Source organism: Salvelinus sp. IW2-2015, unplaced genomic scaffold (genome assembly GCF_002910315.2).
Source record: "Salvelinus sp. IW2-2015 unplaced genomic scaffold, ASM291031v2 Un_scaffold3831, whole genome shotgun sequence".
NCBI classification, from domain to species: Eukaryota; Metazoa; Chordata; class Actinopteri; order Salmoniformes; family Salmonidae; genus Salvelinus; species Salvelinus sp. IW2-2015.
In genome coordinates, this window is record NW_019945105.1 from 64,532 (window position 1) to 82,344 (window position 17,813).

At 42.6% G+C, this 17,813-nt stretch overlaps 1 protein-coding gene and 1 long non-coding RNA gene across 2 annotated transcripts in view; both read right to left on the reverse strand.

Annotated features, from left to right (window-relative positions):
* LOC112076549 (neurexophilin-2-like) overlaps positions 1–9,293 on the reverse strand; it is a gene marked incomplete at its 5' end in the record, with an annotated part of 9,667 nt that extends 374 nt beyond the window's left edge. The window contains one exon of the mRNA XM_070441371.1: positions 8,812–9,293. Within this exon, the coding sequence (XP_070297472.1) occupies positions 8,812–9,293 (482 nt within the window). The remainder of the gene's footprint in view (positions 1–8,811) is intronic.
* LOC139026075 (uncharacterized) lies at positions 7,782–8,064 on the reverse strand. Its single transcript, XR_011477780.1, has 3 exons — positions 8,003–8,064; positions 7,895–7,949; positions 7,782–7,839 (listed from the first exon to the last, which is right to left on the reverse strand). It is a non-coding gene; the product is annotated as an uncharacterized lncRNA (long non-coding RNA).
* Positions 9,294–17,813: the final 8,520 nt, after the last annotated feature.

Below are 17,813 nucleotides of genomic sequence, written 5' to 3' on the forward strand. Positions count from 1 at the left end.
AAAAGAGAGATTACAAGCTGTGAGTCTTTCTGTAGCATCTGCCCCTGCCAACTTATACCTCTACTTCTCACATTCATGGGTCAGTCTCCCAAGAGCTGTGAGTCCTTTCTGTTACATCTGCCCCTGCACACCTCTAACTACAACTTTCTGGGTCAGTCTCCAAGAGTGTGAGTCTTTCTGTTACATCTGCCCCTGCATGCACTCTACTTCCACATTCTGGGTCAGTCTCCAAAGCGCCTGTGCGTCTTTGTTAACTTGCCCCTGCCACAACCCTACTTTCTCACATTCCTGGTCCAGTTTTTCTGGTGGGAAGCGACCGAAGCAGGTTTTTCCTCTAGGGATTTTGCCTGTGCTTAGCTCTATTCCATGTATTTTTTTATCTAAAAACTCCCTAGTCCTTGCCGAAAGACAAGCTACCCATTAACATAATGCAAGACACCACCATGTTTGAAAATAAGGAGGCAGTTTATCTTCAGTGTTGATTTGTATTTAGGCAAAGCACATTATTTCCTTTGCCTTGTTTTTTTTTTGGGGGCATTATTACTTTAGTGCTTGAAAAAGCATGCATGTTTTGGAATATTTTTTATTTTTGTATTCTTATTTTCTGTCATCTCCATTTCTCTATCACAGTGCCATTGAACTTAACTGTTTTAAAAATCAACAATGGCCTCTATGGTAAACATCCCTGAGAGTTTCACTCCTGTAGCTCAGCTTTCGAAGGCCAACTGCATTTTGATGTGTCCCTGGGTGGTTTTAATACATAATCACAGCCTAATAATTAACATGACCATGTTAAAGAGATTTCAAATGTCTGATTTGTTATTTTTACTCATGGGCTGCAATCACTGGTGGTTCTTTATGCGGCTTTCCAAAAGTCCCCTGGTCTTCTGTAGTCTTTGCTGACATTCAATAGTTGAGACTAAGGGACATGATGTATGTTAACTGAGGGACAGAGGACGGGTAGTCTATTCCAAATCATGTCAACCCCTATTATTTCAACACAGAGTGAGTCCATATCATTTCTAATGTGATTGTTAGTCAAATTTTACTCTGAACTAATTTGGCAAAACAATAGGGGTGAATACTTAGCAATAACATATATTAGTTATCACATTTTTATTAAAACAACTATTGACAGACTGTTTTGAGTAAACTTTGTTGACAATGAAATCACATTTTTAACTCACTTGTAACACAATAACAATGTGAAGAAATCGAAGGGTTGATACTTTTTGAAAGGCACTGTACATTACATGAGGTGAAAGGCCATGCCCTAGCAGCTAGACACTTATATTTCACGATGGAACTCATGAGAACATGAGAATCCCTAATGCCTGGTTCGCCAATTCTAAAACTAGTATGGCCCAGTATGTTAATAAAGGACAGAGCTGTGGTGCCTACAGGGTGGACAGAACTATGGGCCCAGTAATGTTTATAAAGGACAGAGCTGTGGTCTACAGGGTGGACAGAACTATGGCCATATGGTTAATAAAGGACAGAACTATGAGTAACATGAGAATCCTAATGCTGCTGGTTCTGTCGCCATAATCTAAACATCTAACTATGGCCCAGTATGTTAATAAAGGACAGAGCTGTGGTCTACGACATGGGGTGTGGACAGAACTATGGCCCCGTATGTTTTATAAAGGACAGAGCCTGTGGTCAAACAGGGTGGACAGAACTATGGCCCAGTATGTTAATAAAGGACAGAAGCTATGAGCAACATGGAGAATCCTAAATGCTCTGGTTCTGCCCATTCTAAACATCTAACTATGGCCCAGTTATGTTTATAGGACAAGAGCTGTGGTCCCTACAGGTGGACCAGAACTATGGTCCCAGTACAATGTTTATAAAGGACAGAACTATGAGAACCTGAGCATGCCTGAATGCTCTGGTTCTGCCCATTCTAAACATTTGTTATAAACCAAAACCTAATTGAAGATTTTCCTTCAGTTTTGGACATTTGAGAACATTGAATTTCCCAGAGCCTTTATCCCTTTGACCTAGGCGGATTTGGCAGTCTAGTGTGCCTGAAGAGGGAAGCAACATTACTGCCAGCGCACCAGCAGTAACCGTCTGTCTTTAATTATTGTCAGTGTTTTGAGAGTTTGGGGAAATAAACTCTCAAGGGCATGTGTTCCCTTAAGAGCAGACATGTACCATCAGGACTACCCCACACACCTCCTGTCAATCTCACAATATCTTCCAGTTTTATCTCCATGACACTGGCATGTTATCATCCAGAAAATAAGTTATTTTTAACTTGAGCATTTAGTTTCCTCCGTCACATAGTAAATGATCATCTCCTCTTAACAAATGTTAATGGATGTAAATTAGCGTGTCTAGTTTGAAGAAACAGACGTCTCACAAGTCTCCAACTGTTGTTTCTTCAAACTAGACACCCTGAATGTATTGTCCCCAGCTTTGCTCAGTGGGGCTCCACCCTTTTCTTTTCTGGTAGAGCCAGTTTGCGCGGTTCGTGAAGGGAGTAGGAACAGTGGTTGTACGAGATTTCAGTTCTTGGCAATTTCTTCGCATAGGAATAGCTTTCATTTTTCAGAAACAAGAAATAGAACTGAACGAGTTTCAGAAGAATAGGTCTTTGTTCTAGCCGCATTTTGAGCCTCTAATCGAACCAACAAATGCTGATGCTCCCAGATACTCAACTAGTCAAAAGGCCGTTTTTATGCTCTTTAATAGCACAACAAGTATTCAGCTGTGCTCAACATAATTGCAAAAGGGTTTTCTATGATCCATTAGCCTTTTAAAATGATAAACTTGGATTAGCCTAACACAATGTGCCATTGGAACCAGGGGAGTGATTTGTTGCTGATAATGGGCCTCTGTACGGCAAATAGATTTCTGTTTCATTAAGAATATGCTGTTTCCAGCTACAATGTCATTTACAACATAAGTCTACACTGGTATTTTGATAATTTGATGTATCTTAATGGACAAATACAAATGTTGTCTTTTCTTTCAAAACAAGAACATTTCTAAGTGGACAGCCCAAACTTTTGACTGATGTATATTGTCTGTACTTCTAGTTGTTATCAAGACACTGTCCTCTATACTCAATGTTAAATATGTCCGTATCTTCTATTGTTTTATCAGACACCTGTCCTTAATAACCCTGTTTCACTACTGTCCTGTCAGTTTCATTCGTTATACTAGCACCTGTCCTGTATCTTCTATGTTATATCAGACACCTGTCCTATAACTCCTGTTTTATAGTATCTGTCTGTTACTCTCCTGTTATATATTGTCCTGTATCTTCTATTGGTTATCAGACACCTGTCCTGTATCTTCTATTGTTATCAAGACATCCTGTCCTGTATCTTCTATTGTTTCAGACTACCTGTTCTATAACTCTGTTGTTATATTAACAGTGAGGTCGGCAAGTTTACATTACATTAGGTCGGAATCAATTAAAACTCGTTTTTCAACCACTCCACAAATTTTTGTTAACTTTTTATGGCTGCAGGGGCAACGTATTGAGTAGCTTGGATGAAAGGGTGCACAGAGGTGCCCAGAGTAAACGGCCTGCCTCCTCAGTCATAGTTGCTAATACAGTGGGAGAACAAGTATTATGAATACACTGCCGCGATGTTTAAGCAGAAGTTTTCCTACTATAAACAAAGCATGTAAGAAGGTCTGTACATTTTTATCATAGGTAACACTCCACACTGTGAGAGACGGAATCTAAAACAAAAAATCCAGAAATCACATTGGGTAATGATTTTTAAATACCCTACCTGCATTTTAATTGCATGACAGAATAAGTATTTGATCACCTACCAACCAGTAAGAATTCCGGCTGCTCCAGAGCCTGTTATCGTTTTTCTTCTAAGAAGCCCGTCCGTTTTCCTCCATTACGCATTCGGTTACCTGATAAAGACACCTGTCCACACACCAATTCAAACAGATCTCCAACCTCTCCACAGATGAGCCAAGGACAGAGAGCTGTGTAAGGACAGTCTGGGATAGAAAATTGTAGACCTGCACAGGCTGGGATGGGCTACAGGGACAATAGGCAATGCAAGCTTGGTGAGAAGCGAACAAACTGTGTGGCGCAATTATTAGAAAATGAGAGAAGTTTCAAAGATGACGGTCAATCACCCTCGGTCTGGGCTCATTGGCAAGATCTCACCTCGTGGGGCATCAATGATGGCATGAGGAAGGTTGAGGATCAGCCCAGAATAACACGGCAGGACCTGGTCAATTGACTGTAAGACGAAGCTGGGACCACCAGTTCTCAAAGAAAACCATTGTAACCACTAGCTGCGTCATGTATTAAATCCTGCAGCGCACGCAAGGTCCCCTGCCTCATAAGCCAGTGCATGGGTCCGGGAGCGGCCTGTCTGGAAGTTTACCATGTATGACCATCTGGATGATCCCAGGAGGATATGGGAGAAAGTATGTGGTCTGATTGAGACAAATAATAGAGCTTTTTGGTCTAAAACTCCACTCGCCGTGTTTGGGGAATGAGAAGGATGAGTACGAACCCTAAGAACACATCGCGAGGACCTGAAGACTGGAGTGGAAACATCATTCTTTGGGGATGCTTTCTCCTGAAAGCGGGACAGGACGACTGCAGCGTATTGAGGGGAGATGGGATGGGGCCATGTATCGCGAGAATCATTGGCCAACAACTCCTTCCTCAGTAGAGCATTGAAAGATGGGTCCGTGTGCTGGGGTTTTCCAGCATGGACAACGACCCGAAACACACAGCCATGGAAACTAAGGAGTGGCTCCGTGAGAGAAGCATCTCAAGGTCTGGAGTGGCCGTAGCCAGTCTCCAGACCTGAACCCATAGAAAATCTTTGGAGGGAAAGCTGGCAACGTCATTGCCAGCTGACAGCACACCGAACCTGAAGGATCTGGAGAAGTCTGGTAGGGAGGAGTGGGCCTAAATATGCCCTGCTGCAGTGTGTGCAAACCTGTGCAAAACTTACAGGAAACGTATGATCTTCTGTAATGTGCAAAACAAGAGTTTCCTTACGCAGATATTATAGTTCTGCTTTTCTGATGTGGATCAAATACTTTATGTCAACTAACCTTGAAAATGCAAATGTAATTACTTAAAAATCATACACAGTGATTTTCTGTGTTGTTATTTAGTCCGCCCTAGTGACGGTCCTTCGATAATACAATGACCTCTATGCTTGTAAGTAGGAAACCTGCTAAATCGGCAGTGTATCAGAATACTTGTTCTGCGCCCACTGTATATGCCATATTCTTATTCAGTATTGGATAGAAAACACTCTGAAGTTTTCCTAAAACTGTTTGACTTATGTCTGTGAGTATAAACAGAACTCATGTGGCAGGCAAACCTGAGACAAAATCTAAACAGGCAGTCTGGAATTCTGAGGATGGTATCAATTTTTCAACCAGATCCTGGTGAACATCACAGTGAGATACTGGGATGAGTTTGCACTCCACGGCTTCCACTACGAATGTCGAAAGTTGTAGAACCTTGTCTGATGCCTCCTACTGTGCAAGGGGGGCGAATTAAAGAGGGGAAAGTTAGTTCCGGTCTGCATGACCTGACATTCTTATGACCATCGCGTGGCGTTCAACAATGAGAGGGAGCTCTGTTCCATTTCGCTCATTGCTGAAGTCAATGTAATTCTCCGGTTGGATAACGTTACTTCAAGATTTATGTTAAAAATATTCTAAAGATTGGATTCAATACATGTATTGAGCATGTTTCTAACGGACTGTTAACGGGAACTTTTGACAACTCGTCAGGTTTTTAGTGAACGTGCTTCTGACGTTTGGATTTGTTTTACCAAACACTGTACAAACATAGTTATTTGGACATAAATGATGGACCATTCACGGAAAACAAACTAAAATTTCTTGTGAAGTGGGAGTCCTGGGAGGCATTCCAACCAAGATCAGCAAAGGAAGTGAAGATTATAATGCTTTTTATGCCGTTTTGTTGACTGGACAATTTGGCGGGGAACTGTATGGCTTGCTTTTGTGGCTGAACGCTGTTTTCAGAATTATTGAATATTTGTTTTGCCGTAAAGCTTTTGAATACTGCCACAACTCGCGTGCATTAAGAACAAGTGTATCTTTAATTCTATTGTAAAACTTGTATCTTTCTCAAAGTTTATGATGAGTACTTTCTGTTATTTGGACGTGGCTCTCTGAATTTCTCCGGAATATTTTTGGAGGCATTTTCTGAACATGGCGCCAATGTAACGGAGGTTTTTGGATATAAATATTAACTTAATCGAACAAGACATATGTATTGTGGTAAACATGAAGTCCTATGAGTGTCATCTGATGACAGATCATCAAGGTTAGTGATTCATTTATCTCTATTTGTGCTTTTGTGACTCCTCTCTTTGGCTGGAAAACTGCTGACATTTTGTTCTGTGAGTTGATGGTGACCTACATAATTGTTTTGTGGTGCTTTCGCTGAAAAGCTATTGAAATCGGACACTGTGGTGGTTAACCAACAAGATACTTTAAAATGGTATAAAGATACATGTATGTTGAGGCATGTATAATTATGAGATTCTGTTGTTTGAAATTTGGCGGCCCTGCACACTTTCACTGCTGTTGTCATATCAATCCCGTTAACAGCGATGATTGCAAGCCATAAGAAGTGTTTTAACAAACTATAGGTTTTGGCAGTCGATTAAGACATCTACTTTGTGACATAACACGCATATATTTTCCATACAATTGTTTACAGACAGATTATTCACTTATTACTTCACTGTATCACAACTTCCAATGGGTCAGGAAAGTTTAACAAACTACTAAGTTGACTATGCCTTTAAACAGCCTTGGAAATTCCACGCAAATGACGTCATGGCTTTTTAGCAGCTTTCTGATCTAGGGCTAATATGACATAATTTGAGTCATTGGAGGTTGTAAATAAAAAAGTGTGTGCGAGCAAGGACAGGAGGCCTACAACCTGACTCAATGTTACACAGCTCTGTCAGAGGAATCGGCCAAAATTCACCCAACTTTATGGAAGCTAACCGAAGCTTGTGAGAAGGCTACCCGAACATTGTGGGAAGGCTTACCCGAAACGGTTTTGACCCAAGTTAAACTATTTAAGAAGCATGCTACAAATACATATTGAGTGTCTGTAAACTTCTACACATGGGAATGTGATGAAAGAAAATAAAGCTGAAATTAAATCATTCTCTCTACTATTATTCTGACATTTCACATTCTTAAAATAAAGTGGTGATCCTACCTGACCTAAGACGGGGAACTTTTTACTGGAGTAAATGTCAAGGAATTGTGAAAACTGAGTTAACATGTATTTGGCTAAGGTGTATGTAAACTTCTGACTTCAACTGTATATGTGGACACAATAAATGTGATTTTGACGTGTTAACATTGTTGTACAGAGTTGCAGGTGGTCAATGCAGTGGTGAGTAGATCTATGGTCTACCCCAATACCACAACAATCTGGACTGTTCTAAAGGACTGGGATTTACGAGAACACAATTGTGGTGATGAGGAGGAAACAGAAGGATTGGTTAGGGCAATCGAAACCAGGATGCGTCATATTGTGGACAAACTAACAGAACGGTTTTCCAGGATTGGTCATATTTGTGGTCAAACCTAAGGAATGTCGACCAGGTAGGCCATATTGTGGTCAAACTAACAGACTGGTTGGCCTATTGTGGTCAAACTACATTGAACATCGGCCCCTAACGGTCCTAACAACGGTCAACCGGAACAGAACCAGGGGTTGGTCATACTTTGGTCAACTCACTCTATGGGTGAGTCCAGGTACATGCTACAGACGGGATCAGCCAGTGGAGGAGTAGGGAGTGTCATTATGGTAGTTGTAGTCCGGCAGACCTTCAAGCCAGTTGGAAGAGTAGGGAGTCATTATGGTTGTTGTAGTCCGGCAGACCTTCAGCCAGTGGAAGAGTAGGGAGTGTCATTATGGTAGTTGTAGTCCGGCAGACCTTCAGCCAGTGAAGAGTAGGGAGTGTCATTATGGTAGTTGTAGTCGGCAGACCTTCAGCCAGTGGAAGAGTAGGGAGTGTCATTATGGTCGTTGTAGTCCGGCGAGACCTTCAGACCAGTGGAAGAGTAGGGAGTGTCATTATGGTAGTTTGTAGTCCGGCAGACCTTCGGCCAGTGGAAGAGTAGGGAGTGTCATTATGGTAGTTGTAGTCCGGCAGAGCCTTCAGCCAGTGGAAGATAGGGAGTGTCATTATGGTAGTTGTAGTCCCGCAGACCTTCAGCCAGTGGAAGAGTAGGGAGTGTCATTATGGTAGTTGTAGTCCGGCAGACCTTCAGCCAGTGGAAGGAGTAGGGAGTGTCATTATGGTAGTTGTAGTCTGCAGACCTTCAGCCAGTGGAAGAGTAGGGAGTGTCATTATGGTAGTTGTAGTCCGGCAGACTTCAGACAGTGGAAAGGAGTAGGGAGTGTCATTATGGTACTTGGTAAGTCGCGGCAGACCTCAGCCAGTGGAGGAGTAGGGAGTGTCATTATGGTAGTTGTAGTCCGGGCAGACCTTCACCAGTGGAGGAGTAGGGAGTGTCACTATGTAGTTGTGTCGCGGGCAAGCCTCTGACAGTTTTGTAGTCCACGCTGTAGAAGGCGATTAGATGCAGATCGACTTTAAGGGCTTGGGAGCAGAGCCAGGAGACGTGGGCCTCTGTGTTCTGTCCTGGTAAACAACCTTGGGAGTCGAGCTGCACAGAGCCGTCTCTTTGTTGCGGTCCGTCTTTCATACTCGATACGACAGTCAGTTGAAAGCTTTAGAGTCTTTTGTCTCCAGTGTGGACTGCTGAGCCATCTCAAACTCCACCACTTTAGACGGCGGCACCAGACTCACCGACACGTTCCCCAGTCCAGTGGAGTTATGGCGGAAGTAAACGCTGAACGTTCCGTTACCGTGGTCCACGATCTTCCCGGTGATCAGCAGGTTGAGTTTGACAGTCTTAATGTTGGAATGGAAGTCTCCCCAACCAAACATCTTCTTAAACTTGCCTGTCTTGATGATGGGTCGTCGCTTGGTTCTGGCCAGGCTGGCCTGAACATCTGTTTGGTTGGATAACCAATCCCAGAAGTCCTCCATGTTCTCTAGGTATGTCATGTCCCTGATGGGGTTGTGTTTAAGGCTGGATGGCCCGACGGCTCCAGGGACCCCCCTAGCGAATAGCCTCAGGGGGTTGAGGACTCTGGGACTGGCCCCGGCTCCGCTGGGGGAGAACTCCTCCTCATGGTCCCCCTCCCCCCACTCTATCAGCTCTGTCTCTGCTGCTGCTTGGAGCTGCTGTTTGGCTTTCCTGCACCACACCTACAGAGAAACAAAGAAAAAGACACATAGAGGGAAAGGTTAGAGGACATGAACTGTACCATATTATTCCAAACAGCATAGTAACTGGATGCATACAGATGTAGGATCTTAATTTGATCACTCTTTTGTTGCTGAGAATTTTCCTGAAGAGCAGGAAATGCAAACATGTAGTGTATTTGAGTTTTAAAAAGGATTCAAAAGTTTGTAATTTCCACTTTGAAATTTCAGACTTGATATGCCCTAACGAATTATTTATCAACCCTTACAAAAATGTCCTTTAATTATAATTCACATTCTGTGGCTGCATAATTATGTTCCTGCTGTAGCAAACTGGCTCAAATTAAGATCCTACATCTGTATGTGCAAAATAATATTCAAATTCAAATAATGAAAATAGAGACCCACTATAAGTGACAACAACGTGGTTTGGAGGTGTGGCTATGCGAAACTACGTTATGAGTAATCTCTCGTGAAACAATAGAATCTGTCAGGCTGAAAGGAGCAGGAGTTCCTGTGTTATTTAGACAAATCAAGATTTAGCAGGTGTTAACATCTTTTCATATTTAGGAAGAGAAGGGGACATTCAGCCCATAACTTGAAAAGAGGGAGGGTGGACTCCTCATTCCGGTTTCGCTCTTCATTCTAGCATTTTTTGACCTCTTAACATGTCCTCTATGTATGGACCCAGAACATAAAGCCCCATGAAGTCTTTTTAAATGTATGTTTAAATCATCACTAATACATCTGTGTGTTTATTTAATGAATATATATTTTTTATTTATTATTTATTTCCCTGAGCCTTTGGTCATTGAAATGTTGATCATGTGGGCGTTAGGAAACACTTACACAAAAAGGGCATTATCATGTTCACAATTTSAGAGTTATTTCGACCTCAGTGTGGAAATATCTTTTWAAAAATACAGGAAATTATGTTTTTAACTCCACTGGCCTTTTAATCGAGCAGCTGACCAATTACATGAAACTTTAGTTCTGAGCGTCAGAATCATCAAGATGGCGCCGACAGAGAGGGCTGCCTCGCTTCTAATCCTTAGGAAGCTTTGCAGTATTTAGTTTTTTGGTATTATTTCTTACATTGTTAGCCCAGAAAATCCTAAGTGTTATTACATACAGKCGGGAAGAACTATTGGATATCAGAGCGATGTAAACTTACCAGCAGTACGACCAGGAATATGAATTTCCTGAAGAGGATCCTTTGTCCGAACTACCCAGGGCATTTGAACTGATTCCAGAGGCTGAGCCAAAACAACGCTGCCAGAGAAGAGGTAGACGGAGCGGTCTTCTGGTCAGACTTCGGAAGCGCACACACCACCCACCGCTTCTGAGTATATTACTCGCTAATGTCCAGTCTCTAGATAACAAGGTCGATGAAATCAGGGCAAGGGTTGCTTTCCAGAGAGACATCAGGGATTGTAACATACTCTGTTTCACGGAAACATGGCTCTCTGGGTATATGCTGTTGGAGTCGGTACAGACACCTGGATTCTTTGTGCATCGCGCTGACAGGAATAAACATCTCTCCGGGAATGAAGGGCGGGGGTGTATGTTTTTCATGATTAACGACTCATGGTGTAATTGTAACAACATACAGGAACTCCTTTTGTTCACCTGACCAAGAATTCCTCACAATCAGAATCCGACCGTATTATCTTCCAAGATAATTCTCTTCGGTTATTGTCACAGCCGTGTATATCCCCCCTCAAGCTGATACCACGATGGCCCTCAAGGAACTTCAATGGACTCTATGCAAACTGGAAACCATATATCCTGAGGTTGCATTTATTGTAGCTGGGGATTTTAACAAGGCAAATCTGAGAACAAGGCTGCCTAAATTCTAACAGCAAATCAACTGTAGCACTCGCGCTGGAAAAACAGTGGATCACTGCTACTCTAACTTCCGCGATGCATACAAGGTCCTCCCCACCCTCCTTTCGGAATATCTGACTCAAACAGGAATTAGCCGTGCTAAGGACTATTCAACTTTGGTCTGACCAATCGGAATCGACGCTTCAAGATTGCTTTGATCACGCGGACTGGGACATGTTCCGGGTAGCCTCAGAGAATAATATTGATGTACAGTGGGGAGAACAAGTATTTGATACACTGCCGATTTAGCAGGTTTTCCTACTTACAAAGCATGTAGAGGTCTGTCATTTTTATCATAGGTACACTTCAACTGTGAGAGACGGAATCTAAAACAAAAATCCAGAAAATCACATTGTATGATTTTTAAGTAATTAATTTGCATTTTATTGCATGACATTAGTATTTGATCACCTACCAACCAGTAAGAATTCCGGCTCTCACAGACCTGTTAGTTTTTCTTTAAGAAGCCCTCCTGTATGGGACCAGGCATGGTCTACTGGAACAATACTAGCAGACCTATGGGGATCAGGCGATGGTCTACATTAACATATCAATATAGCAGAGCTATGGGACAGCATGGTCTACATTAACATATATAAGCTAGAGCTATTGGGACAGGCAGGTTACATTAAATATATAATAGCAGAGCTGATGGCGGACAGCATGGTCTACATTAAACATATCATATAACAGAGCTAATGGGGAACAGCGCATGGTTCTACATTAAATATATAAGCAGAGCTATGGGGACAGGCATGTCCTACATTAACATATTCATATAGCAGAGTATGGGACAGGCATGGTCTACATTAACATATATAGCAGAGCTATGGGGACAGGCAATGGTCTACATTACATATCATTATAGCAGAGCTATGGGGACAGGCATGGGTCTACTTAACATATATAGCAGAAGCTATGGGAACAGGCATGTTCGTACATTAACATATATACAGAAGCTTATGGGGACAGGCATGTCTACATTAACGATATCAATAGCAAAAGCTATGGGGACAGGCATGGGCTACAATTAACATATATAGCAGGAGCTATGGGACAGGCATGGTCTACATTAACTATATAGCAGAGTTTGGGCAGGCATGGTCTACATTAACATATCATTATAGCAGAGTTATGGACAGGCATGGTCTACATTACAATATCCATTATAGCAGAGCTATGGGGACAGGCATGTCTCATTAACAGATCAATATACGGGGCCCCCAAAGGGTTTATGGGGCAGGCATGGTCTACATTAACATTCATATAGCAGAGTTAATGGGGACAGGCAATGGTCTACAGTAACTATATAGGCAGGCTTATGGGACAGGCTGGTCTACATTAACATATTATAGCAGAGCTATGGGGACAGGCCATGGTCTACATTACTATATATAGCAGAGCTATGGGACAGGCCTGGTCTACATTAAACATATATAGCAGAGCTATGGGGACAGGCATGGTCTACATTTAACATATATCAGCAGAAACTTGGGGACAGGCATGGTCTACATTAACTATATAGCAGAGCTATGGGGCACATGGCTATTCTATAGCGAGTTGGAGGCCTGTACATTAACATATATAGCAGAGTTAATGGGGACAGGCATGGTCCTACATTAACATATTAAGCAGAGTTATGGGGACAGGCATCGGTCTACATTAACAATATATAGCAGAGGCTAATGGGGACAGGCATGGTCATCTACCATTACAAATGGGCCAGGTGCCACATTTCAATATAGCAGAGCTATGGGACAGGCATGGTCTACATTAACCATCATATAGCAGAGCTATGGGGAAAAGGCATGGTCTACATTCCATAATAGCAGAGTATGGGCAGGCATGGTGTCTACATTAACTATATCATAGGGGACAGAAGGTCAAAATCTATGAGGTATGACAGGCATGGTCTACATTAACATATATAGCACGACTATGGGGACAGCATGGTCGTACATTAACATATAGAGCAGAGTTATGGGACAGGCCATGGTTACTGAACTATAACGAGTATGGAGGCAGGTCGACAAAATTTATCAGAGCTATGGGGACAGGCATGGTCTACATTAAACATTCATATAGCAGAGTAATGGGGACAGGCATGTCTACCATTTAACATATATACAGAGCTATGGGACAGCATGGTCTACATGTAAACATATCATATAGCCAAGAGCGTATCGGGGACAGCGATGGTCACATTAACATATATAGCAGAGCTATGGGGACAGCTATGGTCCTACATAACATATCATAGTAGCAGACTATGGGCACAGGCATGGTTACATTACAATATATAAGCAGAGCGCTATGGGACACGGCAATGTCTACATTGAACCAATCATATAGCAGGCGCTATGGGGACAGGCATGGTCATAACTTATAGGGCTCTGGGGAAGCATGTACTATCATATAGCAGAGCTATGGGGACAGCATGGTCTACATGAACATATAAGCCAGAGCTATGGACAGGCTGGTCTACATTAACATATATAGCAGAGCTATGTGGGACAGGCATGGTCTACATTAAGACATACTCTATTAGCCAGCGCTATGGGGACAGCATGGTGTCTACAGTAACATATCATAGAGGCCATATGGACAGGCATGGTCTTACATTAACATATCATACAGAGCTATTGGGACAGGCATGTTACATGAACTGAATAAGCAAGCTATGGGCAGGCATGCGTCTACATTAACTATATATAGCGGAGTTATGGGGACAGGCTGTCTACACTTAACATATCATATACAGAGTATGGGGACAGCATGGTCTACATGAACATATATAGCAGAGCTATGGAACAGCAATGGTCTACATTAAGCATATATAGCAGAGTTATGGGACAGGCATGGTACTTAACATTATACCACTATGGACAGTCTAACTTATTATAGCAGAGTTGGATGGCACAACTATAAGAGATGGGAAGGCATGAGGTCTACATTAACTCATATAGCCAAGAGCTATGGGGACAGGCATGTCTACAATGACATATATAGCAGAGCTATGGGGACAGGCATGGTCTTACATTAACATATATAGCAGAGCTATGCGGACAGGCATGGTCGTACATTAACATCATATAGCAGTAGCTATGGGAGACAGGCATGGTCTACATTAGCAGATAATGCAGAAGCTATGGGACAGGCCATGTGTCTAGCATTAACTATATATAGCAGAGCCTATGGGGACAGGCATGGTCTCATGGAACATATATACAGAGCGTTGGAAAGCATGTCCTGAACATTAGCAGGCTAGGGAAGCATGTCTACATTAACATATCATATACAGAGCTTAGGGGGACAGGCATGCGTCTACAGTAACATATCATATAGCTAGCAGTATGGGACAGGCATGGTCTGACATTAAACATCTAATCAGAATATGGACAGGCGATGTACACAATATACCGGCTTGGGACAGGGCATGGTCTACATTAACATATATAGCAGAAGTATGGGACAGGCATGGTCTACATGTTAACATAGTCATAAGCAGAGCTATGGGGACCAGGCATGGTCTACTAACAATATCATCTATAGCAGCAGTATGGGGACAGCACTGGTCTACATTGAATATATATAGCAGAGGTATGGGAAGGCATGGTCTACTTAACATATCATATAGCAGAAGCGTATGGGGACAGGCCATGCTCTTACATTAACATATATAGCAAGTTATGGAAGGCATGGAAATATCGTAGCAGAGCTAGTGGACGATGTCTTTACATTAACATATCATATGCAGAGTCTATGGGGGACAGCATGGTCTACATTAAAATATATAGCAGAGCTATGGGACAGCATGGTCACATTAACATGATCTATATAGCAGAGCTATGGGGACAGGTATGGTCTACATAACATTATATAGCCAGGAGTATGGGGACAGGCATGGTCTACATTAACATCATATAGCAGAGTTATGGGACAGGCATGGTCTACATTACAATTATTATAGCAGAGCTATGGTCAGGCATGGTCTACATTAACATATCATATAGCAGAGCTTGGGACAAGCATGGTCTTACATTAAATATCATATAGCAGAGTTATGGGGACAGCATGGTCTACCATTAACATATATGAGAGCTATGGGACAGGCATGCGTCTGACATTACATAATCATATAGCAGAGCTATGTGGGTCAAGGCATGGTCTACATTAACATTCATATAGCAGAGTTCTATGGGGACAGGCATGGTCTACATTAACATATATAGCGAGTATGGGACAAAGCATGTCTAAATTAACATAATCAGCAGGCTATGGGGACAGCATTGGTCTACATTAATCATATATAGAGAGTTATGGACGGCAGGATGGTCTACATTAACAGTATATAGCAGAGCTATGGGGGCAGGCATGGTCTACCATTAACATAATATAGGGCAGAGCTATGGGGCATCGGCATTGGTCTACATTACACATATCATATAGCAGCAGCTATGGGACAGGATGGGTCTCCATTAACATTATAAGCAGTGTATGGGACAGGCAGGTCTACATTAACATATATAGGCAGAGTATTGGGACAGGCATGTCTAACATTAACTATATAAGCAGAGCTGCATGGGACAGGCATGGTCTACATTAAAATATATAGCAGAGTATGGGGACAGGCATGGTCTACATTTAACATATATAGCAGAGCTTATGGGGACAGGCATGGTCTAACATTAACAATATATAGCAAGAGCTATGGGGACAGGCATGGTCTACATTAACCATATATAGCAGAGCTATGGGAACAGGCTGGTCTACTTACACATATATATAGCAGAGCTATGGGACAGGCATGGTCTAACATTAACATATATAGCAGAGCTTGGGCACAGGCAATGGTCGTACATTAACAATCATATAGCCAGAGCTATGGGGACAGGCAAGTGGTCCTACATTAACATATATATAGCAGAGCTATGGGGACAGCATGGTTACATTTAACATATCATATAGCGAGAGCTATGGGACAGCAATGCGTCTACAATTAACATATATAGCAGAGCTATGGGACAGGCATGGTCTACATTAACTACATTATAGCAGAGCATGGGAACAGGGCATGGTCTACATTAACATATCATTTTATAGGCAGAGCGATGGGAACAGGCCAAATTGGGTCTACATTAAATATATATAGCAGAGCTATGGGGACAGGCATGTCTACATTACATTATATAGCAGAGCTATGGGACAAGGCATGGTCTTACATTAAAATATATAGCAGAGTTATTGGGGACAGGCTGGTTCTTACATTAACATACAGATAGGAGCTTGGAGACAATGTCCATTGAAACATGCGATATGAGTATGGACAGGTCTTCATGTAACATATCTATAACGGTGGGAAGGCATGATTACTAATGAGTTGGCAAGGAGGTCTTACTAGTGGGAAAATATTGCCTTGCTAGAGTTCTACTACAACGATCTGTAAATAGAATACTTTTATATAAGTAATTTCATTTGCATTTTAGGGTTTACGGTCTGACATAAGTATTTGATACATCAGAAGAGAACTTAATTTGGTACAGAAACCTTTGTTTGAGCCAATTACAGAGATCATAACGTGTCCTGTAGTTCTTGACCAGGGTTTGCACACACTGCAGCAGGATTTTGGCCCACTCCTCCATACAGACCTTCTCCAATCCTTCAGTTTCGGGCTGTCGCTGGGCAATACGGACTTTCACCTCCCTCCAAAGATTTTCTATTGGTTCAGGTCTGGAGACTGGCTAGGCCACTCCAGGACCTTGAGATGCTTCTTACGGACCACTCCTTAGTTGCCCTGGCTGTGTGTTTCGGGTCGTTGTCATGCTGGAAGACCCAGCCACGACCTATCTTCAATGCTCTTACTGAGGGAAGGAGTTGTTGGCCAAGATCTCGCGATACATGCCCCATCCATGCCCTCCCTCAATACGGTGGCAGTCGTCCTGTCCCCTTTGGAGAAAAGCATCCCCAAAGAATGATGTTTCACCTCATGCTTCACGGTCGGGATGGTGTTTGGGGTTGTACTCATCCTTCTCTTCCTCCAAACACGGCGAGTGGAGTTTTAGACCAAAAGCTCTATTTTTGTCTATCAGACCACATGACCTTCTCCCATTCCTCCTCTGATCATCCAGATGGTCATTGGTAAACTTCAGACAGGCCTGGACATGCGCTGGGCTTGAGCAGGGGGACCTTGCGTGCACTGCAGGATTTAATACTGACAGCGTAGTGTGTTATAATGGTTTTCTTTGAGACTGTGGTCCCAGCTCTCTTCAGGTCATTGACCAGGTCCTGCCGTGTAGTTCTTGGGCTGATCCCTCACCTTCCTCATGATCATTGATGCCCACGAGGTGAGATCTTGCAGGAGCACCAGACGAGGGTGATTACCGTCATCTTGAACTTTTCCATTTTCTAATAATTTGCGCCAACAGTTGTTGCCTTCTCACCAAGCTGCTTGCCTATTGTTCTGTAGCCCATCCCAGCCTTGTGCAGGTCTACAATTTATCCCTGATGTCCTTACACAGCTCTCTGGTCTTGGTCATTGTGGAGAGGTTGGAGTCTGTTTGATTGAGTGTGTGGACGGTGTCTTTTATACAGGTAACAAGTTCAAACAGGTGCAGTTAATACAGGTATGAGTGGAGA